Source organism: Vanacampus margaritifer, chromosome 4, assembly GCF_051991255.1.
Source record: "Vanacampus margaritifer isolate UIUO_Vmar chromosome 4, RoL_Vmar_1.0, whole genome shotgun sequence".
NCBI classification, from domain to species: domain Eukaryota; kingdom Metazoa; phylum Chordata; class Actinopteri; order Syngnathiformes; family Syngnathidae; genus Vanacampus; species Vanacampus margaritifer.
Genome location: NC_135435.1, coordinates 24,933,830 through 24,947,385, shown reverse-complemented (window position 1 = coordinate 24,947,385; position 13,556 = coordinate 24,933,830). Strand labels below are relative to the sequence as shown.

General features: G+C 38.6%; 2 protein-coding genes across 5 annotated transcripts in view; both read left to right on the top strand.

Moving 5' to 3' along the window:
• adcy7 (adenylate cyclase 7) overlaps window positions 1-13,556 on the top strand; it is a 54,160-nt gene that overhangs the window by 33,966 nt on the left and 6,638 nt on the right. For both annotated transcript variants that reach the window (XM_077562904.1, XM_077562903.1), the window contains 4 exons: window positions 131-208; window positions 1,609-1,678; window positions 1,769-1,866; window positions 1,953-2,037. In XM_077562904.1, coding sequence (XP_077419030.1) covers window positions 131-208; window positions 1,609-1,678; window positions 1,769-1,866; window positions 1,953-2,037 — 331 coding nt within the window. The remainder of the gene's footprint in view (window positions 1-130; window positions 209-1,608; window positions 1,679-1,768; window positions 1,867-1,952; window positions 2,038-13,556) is intronic.
• Window positions 2,044-13,466, top strand: LOC144050037 (uncharacterized). 3 transcript variants are annotated; one of them, XM_077562907.1, is made up of 18 exons: window positions 2,044-3,031; window positions 3,885-4,016; window positions 4,096-4,258; window positions 4,424-4,616; window positions 4,708-4,800; window positions 5,749-5,802; window positions 5,935-6,012; window positions 6,636-6,689; window positions 6,844-6,933; window positions 7,567-7,620; window positions 7,775-7,864; window positions 8,491-8,544; window positions 8,694-8,780; window positions 9,034-9,142; window positions 9,402-10,808; window positions 11,343-11,498; window positions 11,614-11,668; window positions 12,016-13,466. In XM_077562907.1, exons 2-18 carry the CDS (start codon window positions 3,911-3,913, stop codon window positions 12,038-12,040), a joined length of 2,868 nt encoding a protein of 955 aa, XP_077419033.1. In that variant the 5' UTR covers window positions 2,044-3,031; window positions 3,885-3,910; the 3' UTR covers window positions 12,041-13,466. The 3 variants fall into 3 exon arrangements, 2 of the variants coding, with proteins under 2 accessions (XP_077419033.1, XP_077419031.1); XM_077562905.1 differs by having other exon boundaries at window positions 2,044-4,016; XR_013293766.1 differs by lacking the exons at window positions 11,614-11,668; window positions 12,016-13,466 and having other exon boundaries at window positions 2,044-4,016; window positions 9,402-10,622; window positions 10,701-10,808; window positions 11,343-11,384.

Below are 13,556 nucleotides of genomic sequence, written 5' to 3'. Positions count from 1 at the left end.
CATGATCTATACAGGCACCGTCTCCTTTTTTTTTCCTCTCTGACTAATGAGCACACAGCGGCCATTAACCCCCATCAGCGGCCTTATGTCTCTCTTTTATTCCTTAATCTCGTCTTCTTCTTGGTTGCAGGAACAAGTCACAGAAGAGTCGCTTTGACGAGGAGCTGCACAACGAGATGACCACCACCATAGATGAACTGGGCAGCAAGTAGGTCCAGTCCACCGGCAAGCTCAGAAAAACGTCAACAACACATAGAAAATAATGCAAATGGAATTAAACCATTCCAGGCTCAAACTGACGCCATCATAAAGTCTTTATAAAGTTTTAACTGTCAACCAAATGTAGAAACAAGTCATAAAAATGTGTTTGCTGGCCCATGCTCGTATTCGAACCCGGAACCTCTCGACTGTGAGCCATTTGTGCTAAACAAATGCCTCAACTTGCCACTAGAGAGGCATAAGATGAGATTCTGAACCACAAGGCTTATTTTAGTAAATAACAACAATAATAATAATAATAATTATTCTTATTATATTTTTTATTATTATTATTATTAGTAGTAGTAGTAGTAGTAGTAGTAGAGCTGTCAAACAATTGTCAAAAATTAAATAGGCTTTATTCATCATAATTTTTTGCCCGCCAAATTTAAAGAGCACCTGTTATTTGTTAATTTTTTCGACATTTAATGTTATGAGGGCGTCTTAAAAAAAATTGTATCCACTGCACACGCTCAACCGCCTCTCTTTCTAATCAGTTCATAACTTAAAAAAACTAAAAAAATGACCCCAATAGTTAGACATGAAAAAATATTCTAAACGTCAAATATTTATTAAATGCATGTTGTTATGTTTATTGCTCAAACACAACCTGTGCAACATTTAACGGAACCATCCGCTGTCAGCTAAAGGATCATCTGCGGTCAAAATTAGTACATTAATAATGCAATAATTTTGGGTGATTAATTAATTAGTTAACGCTTTAACTTTGACAGCACTATTATTAAGTAAATTAAATTATATATCTTTTTATTTTATTATAATCAATTTAATCGTAATAAATTAAGCAATATTTTTTATATAACACTGAACGTATTTGTAGAGCAATTCATCTCATACTAAAGTATTTTAATTGTTTTGAATATAATCAATTTAATCATATTGAAGAAGCCAAATATGACACCCCCCCCTTTTAAATTTTTTATTTTTTATTTTTTAAATAAGAAATCAAACAATTATGTGAGGCGGATGTGTTAGCCACTTGTCAATCTTGCTGTCAACAATTACTTAATGAGCTCAAAATAAATAGCTTTACACAGAAAAAATAAATACATTTTTACCCATTGCATGAAAAAAATGGGTAAAAATATTCCAGGAGTCTTGATAATGTCAATGCTCAGTGGGCCAGCCTTGTGTGGGTTATCTCCAAGTACGCTGTCTTCCTCCCACATTCCAAAAACATGCCAAGTTCATTGAAAACTATAGTAATGTGATTATAAAAACTCTTTGGCTCAAGCCATATTATAACTACGTCTATTTTACAGATTCCACTGTATTATATGACAGAAAAATCTAATGTTTTATTTTTTGGGGTATGTCCTCCTTCCCAAGACAATGGTACAAGTCTGAGGAGAGTGGCAGTTTAGCAATATGGTTTCCAAAGAAAGACCTCGAAAAACAGGTGAGTTGAGAGTGAGGAAAAAAAAAACTACCTCTCCCACATTACCCTCATTTTGGTTCCCATTCAAACGCTCTCTCATTGTCTCCAAAGTACCGAGCCTTGGATTTGCCCATGTTCAAGCACTACGTGGGCTGCGCCGCCGTCATCTTCCTCTGCATCTTTTCCATCCAGATGTTAGTCACCAGGGAGTGAGTATGAGCACGATGAGCAGAAATGAAATAAGCGCAGAAAAATGGAGTTCGGCTGACGGCGGGTCGTTTGTGGTAACCGTCAGTCGGCAGATACTCGGAGTGACGTTCGCGGCGCTGGTGTGCGTCCTCGTGGTGACCCTGGCCATCTGTTTCGCAGCTCACATACAGGTCGGTGACGAGAAGCCGCCGGCTTTGACATACTTGTACATGCTAGAATATTTGTATTTATTTATCATATTTTATTTAATTTATTTATTTTATTGTTTAATTTATTGTATTTCTTTATTTCTTTATATTATTTTTTTTTTTTTAATTTTTTAAGGACTTCATCCAGCTGAGAAAATAAGTGCATTTTCTCATTTTTCTCATTCCCATTTACACTTTTTAGTTGATAATAAACATTTTAAAATCAGATGCAGATGCGGCGGGCCCCATGACTGGGTTTGTCTTGGGGGCCCAAGTGGCTAACTACGCTTTCTATAGTTAACTTAGCGGCTCGTGTCCTTGATGGGAATAGTCGAGCCTCACATATCATGTGTGACAATGAATGTCAGATATCTTCTTTCTCTACATAACTTTGCTCCCTGCCTGTGTGTGTGTGTGTGTGTGTGTGTGTGTGTGTGTGTGTGTGTGTGTGTGTGTGTGTGTGTGTGTGTGTGTGCGCGTGTGTGTGTGTGTGTGTGTGTGTGTGTGTGTGTGTGTGTGTGTGCGTTTGTTAATGTGGTTTAGACCGACAAATGATCTGACATTTGACCTGGGAAAAGTTGACACTTGTGTTTAGAGCGACACAGGCAGTGTCGGCCTAATTCAAGACTTGTTTTTTAATTTTTTAGGGTCTATAAAAACGTTTTTTTCTGTAAAAAGAGAAAAATATGGGCCTACTACTCAGCTAGGACAATAATTATGCATGAATTCATTTCTAAATATCTTATAAATATGATTTTTTGATCTGTCAGTGTAATCCCCTCGTCTGAGATTTTGTGTGTGTGTGTGACATCCTACTGGCCGTTTTTTGTTATTGCACTTTCACACACACACACAAAAGTACACACAAAGGGGGCGGTGGCATGACGTGTAATGTGGGCGTGAGGTACACTGGATCTCCCGCGAAAGCGTCATGCGTCAACGTGGGATGCAGACAAACACAACGCAGAACTGCACAGTAAGTAACAAGCATATATTCATTGTAAATAAACCCAATTTAATGAGAACACGGTTATTTTTGTTGCGGTGAGGTAATTTCATCAAGGCAGTGCAACTTTTTACGCTGTTTTAGAAAGGTTTCATGATAGAAAATGAAAACTTTTTAATTCGTTTACGTAGATGCCTCGTTCGGTTGTTGCTGGTTATTCAGATATCTAATTTAAACACGTACGTGACGGTTGCTCCACCATAATAATTATCTCATATTAGGACAGGCGGTTGGGACTAAGGATGGATGGATTCATTTTGTCTACGAAGCGGATATTTTGCCGTGTTTTAAAAGTTCACGTAGCGTTAGTTTGCCGTGAACCGCGCGAGAACTATACAAGTTTGAATTCTGTGTCGGCAAAATAGCGCTAGCAGGAGAGTTGCCGGTAGCCTCTCAGTACTATATTTTGCTGTGAAACGCGAGAGAACTACAAGTACTAATTCTGCGCCGGCAAAATAGCGCCAGCAGAAGAGTTGCCGGTCTCGCCTTTAACAGCTATCTTGCCGTGAGTCGCGCAAGAACTACAAGTAGGCCTACGAATTCTGCGCCGGCAAAAAACCGCTAGCAGGAAAATGTCCACTGCCTTTTCTCTAACGTTTGTATTTATCTTTGGCCATCTGTTACTTAATTAATGAGCGAGCTTGAGCATTTTCACGTATTGACAATTCCGAGGTGACGTCATCTCTCATTGAAAAGCATTAGACTTTGGATCGTTGTAGTTTGATTTGTGAGGATTATTTTGATTTTAAAATATGAGATGTTTATATTATTGTTTATAACAATCATTTAATTTTTTGAATATTTACTTTTTCTTTGGGTACAGAGGCTCTTGATTTAAAAAAGAAAAACATGCCAAGGCAAAGGTGTTTGAATCCAAAAAAAGAAGCAATGCTTTATATCGATACCGGAAGAGACAAACATGGACTTGATGTGAAATACATCAGTGAATTCAAAGGTAAGATACATCTAACAATAACAGTTAACTAAAAAGTGAATCTTCCACCTGACTTCATTATTATTTTTGTCATTACTAGGGAGAGGGGTCTTTGCTTGTGCTTCTTTTGAAAAAGGAAACTTCCTGCTAGAATATCATGGTGCACTTCTAAGCAAACAAGAATGTGAGAGGAGACAGAGATTGTACCATGACAAAATGAAAGCATTCATGTTTGAGTTTCTCTTTGACGGAAGAACTTGCTGGTGCGTATTAAGTCCATGCTCCATTTAATTAGTCCATATTAAAAGTCCATAATTTGTTTAGACTCATTAGCTTTGAGTCAAAACCCGAATGGGATCTTAAATCAAGAAAATCAACACTACCGAGTTCTAACTATATAATATTAATAATTGGTTTTCTATTTGAAGTGTTGATGCAGCAACAGAGGATGGGTCACTAGGAAGACTGGTCAATGATGACCACATCAACCCAAATGCCACAATGAAGTATTTAAATGTGCAAGGAAAGCCCCATCTGTGTTTATTTGCGACACGGGACATTGACCCAGGAGAGGAGATTACATATAATTATGGTGACTCTGACTGGCCATGGAGAAGCAAGGTAATCATATCAGAATGTGATGAGTGGTTAGTGATCTGAAAATCTGTATTGACTGAATTAAACTCATGATGTTTGTCAATTTAAACCTCAGGAATCTGGCCAACAAAACACATCCACATCCAAGCTCACCGTGGAGGAAACTACATCTACAGCGCCCACAGATGCTCTGAAATCTTTTCAAGAGGTAAATCATGTACACTATTTTAGTGCTCTTTTACAGTCCATACGCTATGTACAGGTTAGGGTTGTCACAATACTAAAATTTCAAACTCAATATCGATACCCAGGAAAATACTTGATGCTTAATACCTTTCAATACCATACCAAAAGATATACTAATCCTAAAATAACAAAAATAATTAAGACAATCATTTTTTCACATGCAAATAAATAATTTAAACAAATGAAAGAATACGCCATATTAAAAAATGCCACTTTATTCTACGAATGACTGTCTGAGCCTGTCGTATCACTGGTCTTAATTTTCTTTGCGGTTGGAAGTTTTTTTTTGTTTTGTTTTTTAAAGACAAGCATGTCAATGTGCTCCTGTGCCCTTCTTGGCTTGCAAATGAGCCCTGAATTTACTAAAAATGAGGCACAACTTGAAGCAGCAATGCACGAGCACACTAAGCTAACCATGAGGCCGCGGCTAATGGCTAATAATAAAACAACAGTCACTTACTGAGCATAAGTCTAACCGCGGTAGCCAGCTAACGGCTAATAACAAAACAACAAGGCATCTGGCTTTTTCTTGTCCACCAAAACTGGCACGTTTAGCCCTCCTGCCACCACACTGGTCATACTAAGCAGCTGTAAAACATAGCTGAACAAGCAAGGTTGCAGTGTGGGCTCTCCTGGGTGCGGGAGCCTGTCTTCCGAGGCAGCGATGCTAGTGGAGTGTGCACGGCTGACGCTGCAGGAACGCTACCATGTATCGATAGTTTTGATACCATTACAAAGAGATATTGTATCCGGATACGACGTGTTTGAAAAGTATTGATACTTTTGACAACCCTATTAAAAGTACACAACGTGAATGGATTTTAACGCCATCTTTAACTCTTAAAAAACAGACAAAGTTTACCACTCATACATGTCTGTGTTAAATGTTTCCTTCCTGTCTCTTTTGCAGCATTCTGACGCAGAGAAGTCTGCCCAAACCTCCAGAGTTGAACACATTGAACAGGTACATGTAGTTGTTCAATAGATTTCAACGCCATCTGGCAGTTAAAAACTGTATGCATATTTCTGCACTTTCAGTGAATTTGTAATCAAACATCATTTCTGTGTGTATTGTCTCTGTATTTTTCTCTTTCAGTGCATGATGGAGACAAGGCACTCCTCAATGAGTTTGAGCCAGAATGACCTGAGTCCACCGCACAATAGTTCTCAAAAGGTAAATTACTTTATCACTAATGAGTGTCATTTAGCATCCAACTACAGTAATTGTTTGCAGTGCTCTATCAAGTTACCAGTAATATTTTGGTGTACAGAGAAACTTATTGAAGGCTTGATAATATTTTGAATGGACCGAGTGTATGTGTGCGTGTGTTATCACCCAGATTTATTGTGTATTGGACTGACACATTTCGTGATAGTATTTTCAAGTTTTAAGTCACAACCTCATCCATAGGTTTGAATGTGTGTGTGTGTGTTGTGTCCAAGTATGGCATAGACTGACACTGGCATACACTGACTTTCGCCGAGAAAGCATTTCCTGTAGAAGTTGTCGCACTCACCTACTTGTGTGTGTGTGTGTTCACATAATCTCATGGTTTAGAGGGACATTTAACCTCATTGTATCTTTAAGTCTTACAGTCACCCAATATCACCTTTCTGTGGAGTTGAATCACTATACATACAGTATATAAATATACTTGGTAGGCTATTGTTTAAATGACCTAACATAAACTCTGTGTTTCTTGATCCTGCATCACTCTGAATCAGCAACGTAATGTAAAGCGTTGTCTCAATGAAGGTATGTCTATGTTTAATGTTTCCTTCCTGTCTCTTTTGCAGCATTCTGACGCAGAGAGGTCAGCCCAACCCTCAGAGGTTGAAGATATTGAACAGGTACATGTGGTTGTTAAATGGATATCAATGCCATCTGGCAATTAAAAACTGTCAAAGTTTACCGCTCATGCATATTTCTGGAACTTGAAACAAATTTGTAATCAAACAGTCTGATGGCACCTGTGTGTATTGTCTTTTTATTTTTCTCTTTCAGTGCATGATGGAGACAAGGCACTCCTCAATGAGTTTGAGCCAGAGTGACCTGAGTCCAGTACGTCGTGAGCCACTCAACAATTCTCAAAAGGTAAATTACTTTATCACTAATGAGTGTCATTTAGCATCCAACTACAGTAATTGTTTGCAGTGCTCTATCAAGTTACCAGTAATATTTTGGTGTACAGAGAAACTTATTGAAGGCTTGATAATATTCTGAATAGACCGAGTGTGTGTGTGTGTGTGTGTGTTATCACCTAGATTTATTGTGTATTGGACTGACACATTTCATGATAGTATTTTCAAGTTTTAAGTGACAACCTCATCCATAGGTTTGAATGTGTGTGTGTGTGTTGTGTCCAAGTATGGCATAGACTGACACTGGCATACACTGACTTTCGCCGAGAAAGCATTTGCTGTAGAAGTTGTCGCACTCACCTACTTGTGTGTGTGTGTGTTCACATAATCTCATGGTTTAGAGGGACATTTAACCTCATTGTATCTTTAAGTCTTATAGTCACCCAATGTCACCTTTCTGTGGAGTTGAATCACTATACCTGTACATACAGTATATAAATATACTTGGTAGGCTGTTGTTTAAATGACCTAACATAAACTCTGTGTTTCTTGATCCTGCATCACTCTGAATCAGCAACGTAATGTAAAGCGTTGTCTCAATGAAGGTATGTCTATGTTTAATGTTTCCTTCCTGTCTCTTTTGCAGCATTCTGATGCAGAGAGGTCAACCCAACCCTCAGAGGTTGAAGATATTGAACAGGTACATGTGGTTGTTAAATGGATATCAATGCCATCTGGCAATTAAAAACCGACAAAGTTTACCGCTCATGCATATTTCTGCAACTTGAAACAAATTTGTAATCAAACAGTCTGATGGCACCTGTGTGTATTGTCTTTTTATTTTTCTCTTTCAGTGCATGATGGAGACAAGGCACTCTTCAATGAGTTTGAGCCAGAGTGACCTGAGTCCAGTACGTCGTGAGCCACTCAACAATTCTCAAAAGGTAAATTACTTCATCATTAATGAGTGTCATTTAGCATCCAACTACAGTAATTGTTTGCAGTGCTCTATCAAGTTACCAGTAATATTTTGTTGTACAGAGAAACTTTTTGAAGGCTTGATAATATTTTGAATAGACCGAGTGTTTGTGTGTGTTATCACCTAGATTTATTGTGTATTGGACTGACACATTTCGTGATAGTATTTTCAAGTTTTAAGTCACAACCTCATCCATAGGTTTGAATGTGTGTGTGTGTGTGTGTTGTGACCAAGTATGGCATAGACTGACACTGGCATACACTGACTTTCGCCGAGAAAGCATTTGCTGTAGAAGTTGTCGCACTCACCTACTTGTGTGTGTGTGTGTTCACATAATCTCATGGTTTAGAGGGACATTTAACCTCATTGTATCTTTAAGTCTTACAGTCACCCAATGTCACCTTTCTGTGGAGTTGAATCACTATACATACAGTATATCAATATAATTGGTAGGCTGTTGTTTTTGAAATTACCTAACATGAACTCAATGTTTCTTGATCCTGCATCACTCTGAATCAGCAATGTGATGTAAAGCGTTGTCTTTATGAAGGTATGTCTATGTTTAATGTTTCCTTCCTGTCTCTTTTGCAGCATACCGACACAGAGAGGTCCGCCCAACCATTAGAGGTTGAAGGTATTGAACAGGTATGGTATGGTTGTTAAATAAATTTCAACGCCATCTGGCAATTAAAAACTGTCAAAGTCATGCATATTTCTGCAACTTCAGTGAATTTGTAGTAATTAAACAGTCTGATTACACCTATGTGTATTTTCTCTGTATTTTTTTTTTTCAGTGCATGATGGAGACAAGTGACTCCACGTTGACCTTGTGCCAGGGTGACCTTAGTCCAGCACTTGAGCCTCAGACCAGTTCTCAAAAGGTAAATTACTTCTTCTTTAATGAGTGTAATTAAAAGTACAATTACAGTTAACGGTCAACAATTGTTTCCTGTGCATGTCAAGTCATCAGCAATATTTTTGTGCTCTGAGAAACTTCATTGGATGCTTGATAATTGAAGTCAGAGTTTGTACATATTTGTTCATCTAAGTTTTTTTTCTGCTAGCAATCCCATATGCTTATTAAATATTTTGCTAACACTTTTTAAATAAATACCCCCCCCCCCCCCCCCCCAGGACTGTTGGAAACACCTTCTTGAGGTCTCAACACTGTCACCCTTTGACAAGTGTGTTCTATGCTTGGGACATATATCTTCTTTTACATGGACTGGATACAGATGCAAAGGTAAACCATATATTGATAGCATTGCTTTGAGTCCAAATTTAGACGATACAGCCAGAAACCAAACAAATGATGCCATTGGCCACCGAACAGTTGTCTGCATTGTGGACATGATGTAACAATTTAATTACTGGCAACTCTTCTTACACAATATAAAATACAGCACTGATTGGTACAGAGAAGAAAATTGTTTAAAGAAGTTATGTTGAAACTGTAACTGGCACTGTTTGTTTGACCCAACATTTTCTAACTCTGTTCACAGCATGTTCAAGAGTCTGGCATCTGTCCTGCTACAGACGAAAGAAAGCAGAGGATGAAATATTAGACTCGGATGAGGAGCAGAACTCTGGAAGCAAATATGTCCCTGATTCAGATGAGGATTCAGATTCAAGCATGACTTTGGTGCCTCATCAGTCTAAAGTACGACAGAAGGAAGGAATACCAGCCTTACCCACTAACAACTCTAACAGTTTGGACACACATTTTCCAAATGACGCTGGCACATCAAAATGTTTGCTCACAGATGTCATTGCTGGCGAAACGTCAGATTCAGAAATTTCTAGCAAAGACTCATCAAATAAGCATGTGAAGAACAAAGATAAAAAATCTCTAGAACATCTCAATTTGACCAATAGAAATGACTGTTTTGTTTGTGGTAAGCCACAAAGCAGACTGACTCGCCACCTGAAAGTACACATGTCTCACCCAGAAGTTTCATATGCATTTTACCTCCCTGGTCACTCTCAGGAGCGCAAGACTTTGTTTGAAAAAATGCGAAACAGAGGAAACTTTCATCATAACATTGCCATACTCCAAGGTGAAAATGGACAATTAAAAGTGAAAAGGGTGCTAAAATCTACTGCAGTGGCTGGAAACTTTGTGCATTGTATGCACTGCCAGGGCTTATACGCACGCAAAGAACTGTGGAGACATGTCCGAAGATGTTCGTTAAGGCCAGAAAATCGCAATCTGGATAAACAAGCTGGAAGAGCCAGAGTTCTGTGTTTTGCTACAGCCCAAGATACCGTATTCAGTCAACACTTCTCGAGTGGAATGTGGAAGCTTCTTAGCACAATGAAGACGGATGACATTGGCCTTGCTGTACGAAATGACCTATCTATTGTTCATTTGGCCCAGTCCCTGTACAATAAACATGGTCAAGATCCCACAAAGTACAAACATATTCGACAAAAGCTCCGAGAAGTGGGACGACTGCTGGTATGTCTGCGAGCAAACTACTCTGTACACAGCCTGGAGGAAGCCATAAAGCCCTCAAACTCTCAAACAGTTGTTCAAGCAGTGAAGCAAGTTGCTGGATTTGACGAAGAAAGCCTCTCCTACCATACACCAAGCCTGGCTTTGAAATTGGGGCACACACTAAACAAAATCTGCGACATCATTCATTGTCGTGCACTAATGGCAGAAGATGCAGCACTGATGAAGGCAACTGAAACATTTAGGAAACTATATACCTCCAAGTGGTGTGAGTTGATTTCCAACAAAGCTCTGAGCACATTGAGCAGTGCCAAGTATAATAAGCCAACAACACTGCCCTTTACAGAGGATATCCAGGTACTTCACCAGTACCTTCAGAAGACTGCTGACAGTGCTGTTAGTAACTTGATGGAGGAAGCAACACCGAAAAACTATGCTGAAATTGAAATTGAAGGTGAGTGTTCAGAATGTCAGATGATCATGTTTAGTAGGGGTGGGAAAATATGGGTACCTCAAGATTTGATTCACTTCCGATGCATCATTAGTACATTTGTATTTTTAAAACAATTGCAGAACTCAAGGAAGAGCAAAGATTTATATTTCATACTGACTTTTATTAAAGTGGCAAGGCAACCTGGTTTACAATAGTGTGTCAACACACATTTCAAAAAGTGCCAATGGCAGCGTTTGCTGTAACAAATGTTTAACTTCTCCCAGTGCAATATGCAGAAGACAACAGTGGCTTTTTATTTTTATGTAAACTTTAAAAATCTATTTTTAGTATCGGTAACTCTGAATCGAAGCAGAATCTTTTTAATACGACGATTGATGCATGAAAAAAAAACAATTATCGTTCTCACCCCTACTACTAGATGTGGCATCCTTTCCATCTTGCATCTGTTACAGCTGTACTTCTGGCCAATTCTAAAACTTGATGCCTTGGGGTCTGATGCCTCACTGATCTTTTATTATGACTATCTTTTTCTAGGTAACTTATCATTCAGTGAGAATGAAAATAATGAAGGCAGTGACTCAGAGGGCAGCGGCACAGAGGTCGGAGGACCACTTTGTGAAGATGGCAAAGACCTGGATCCAGCCTCAGACTCTATGATCCTTGAGCAGGAACAGAACTCTGGTGGCCAAGGTAGGTTCTCTGTCTACTTTACAAATTTTCTCTCAGCAGACGGGGCAACAAAGGCCGCCCGGTATCAGTATTTGTTGATGAGACAATTTTCACACGTCGTTTTTGTTTTTACCAGATAAGCTGTCACATGTGACGTCTACAGTAGGAGACACAGTCCCTTCAACTGGGCGGTAAGACAAGCTTTAGGATCTTTGGATTATGTTATGAAAATATGCAATGATGTAAGGCCTCCTGAGCAATGAAATGAGCTAAAAAAAAACATAAAATAAAGTCACGTAACTGCTTAAGACTAGATGCAGTCGGTAATGGTCTTTTCTTTTGCCATCCTGCAGCCACACAATAGCCTGCATTAGGCCATAAATAATGGCTGTGGAGAGTACTATCTACTTCCTGTTTTTGTGTTGCAGCCACTGTAATTGACAAATAATCTGTGACATTAGTTAGACTTACCTTCTGATTGTTCAAGTATCTGTAAATATATATATATATATGTATTTTTTGTTTTGTTTACTTACAGTCCTCTCAGGAAAAGACGATGCTGATCAAGAAAGTGAGGCAAGGAGACAGCCAAAGAAAATGTGGAGCAAAGCCGAGGTCGCTGCAGTGATGCGACATTTTGGAAGCCACATAAAAAAAGGAAAACTTGCCTCCAAAGTTGAATGCAGCCAGTGTAAGCGGGCAGAAGACCCTGTGCTGTCACAACGGACTGTACAGAATATTAGAGACTTTGTGAGAAACCGAATAACCACAGCCAAAAGGCAGGCCCAGAAGAGACGGTAAACCTATTTGCTGGTATCTCACTGAGCAACGAATGCTTGCGAACATAGAGAATTTGGAGTTTTTGTCGGGATTCATAAAAGGTTGCAGAAATGTTCAGTTTTCACTTGTCAGTTTTTCCTGTCGCAAAGTTTTTTTTTAACATGTTCAGACAGTTTTTCACTTTTTGCAAGCATCTTCTGAAACCTTTTATGAACCGTGACAAAAAAAAAACAAATTTGCTATTTACCCAAGCATTCATCACTCAGTGAGATACCAGCATGAGAGTTTCATTTAAAACTAAATTCAGGGAACTTTTTATTTATGTATTTAATTATATTTTCACTTAATGCTTCAGACACTAAGAACTCCCTGCACTTTTTCTCTTAGAAATTAAAACAAAAATCTTAAGGGAGATCTGAAGTATATGCCACAAAGGAGGTGGGACTTACGACTTCTGTAGGTCACACACACGCTGTTTCTGGTTACTGTTGCAACATAAGGGTGGAAGTGCGAGTATGGGGCACGGCCTATATGGCGCTACAATAACTGGTATCAGCGTAGGTGTGTGACTTACGGAAGTTGCAAGTCCCGCTTTCCCCGTGGCATATACCCCATTTACTTGCCTAATTTTCAATTGACCTTAACACAAGCTAATGACCCTGGCAGCACCCAGCACTTTTTGTTAGCAAATAGACCAATTTGTTTTAAAACTTAATGTTTAAAATTAAACTAAAAGCCTTTAACAAATTTGGAAGTTATAAACATGCTTAATAGCATTTCAACATTTAAAAAAATATTAATTTTGACCCCATTTTTTTCTTTTGCTACAAATGAATATCAGCTCCAAATGTGGTTATTGGCCTCTTTGACTACAAATAATCAGTATGGTGTCGGCACTGTCTATCACTACTACTATAAACTCTATATTGGAATATTAAACTACAAGGCTCTGAATTTTCAGTAGGATAAAAATGGCACACCAACACGTAGTGCGTAGTGGCTCGGAACACCTTGATTAGAAAGGACTTTGTAGAAAACAGTGTACAGTGTCTAGACCAGTCATACTTGTTAATAAAACATCTGTGTTTACTTTAATTTAGATTGCGTTTGTATGTTTTTACGTTTGTGATATTACAGCTTGGTAAGTGTGGGGTTGCTAATTTCTGAGGTTTAAAGGAGCCTGTGTCATTAAATAGACACTTTCCTACATTCTTTGTGCAGTTGCGTCTTAATTTGTGTGGCTGCAAATGTGAGGTAATTGTCTTTTTAAAGTCTCAATAATGTTGATGCTCATTACTG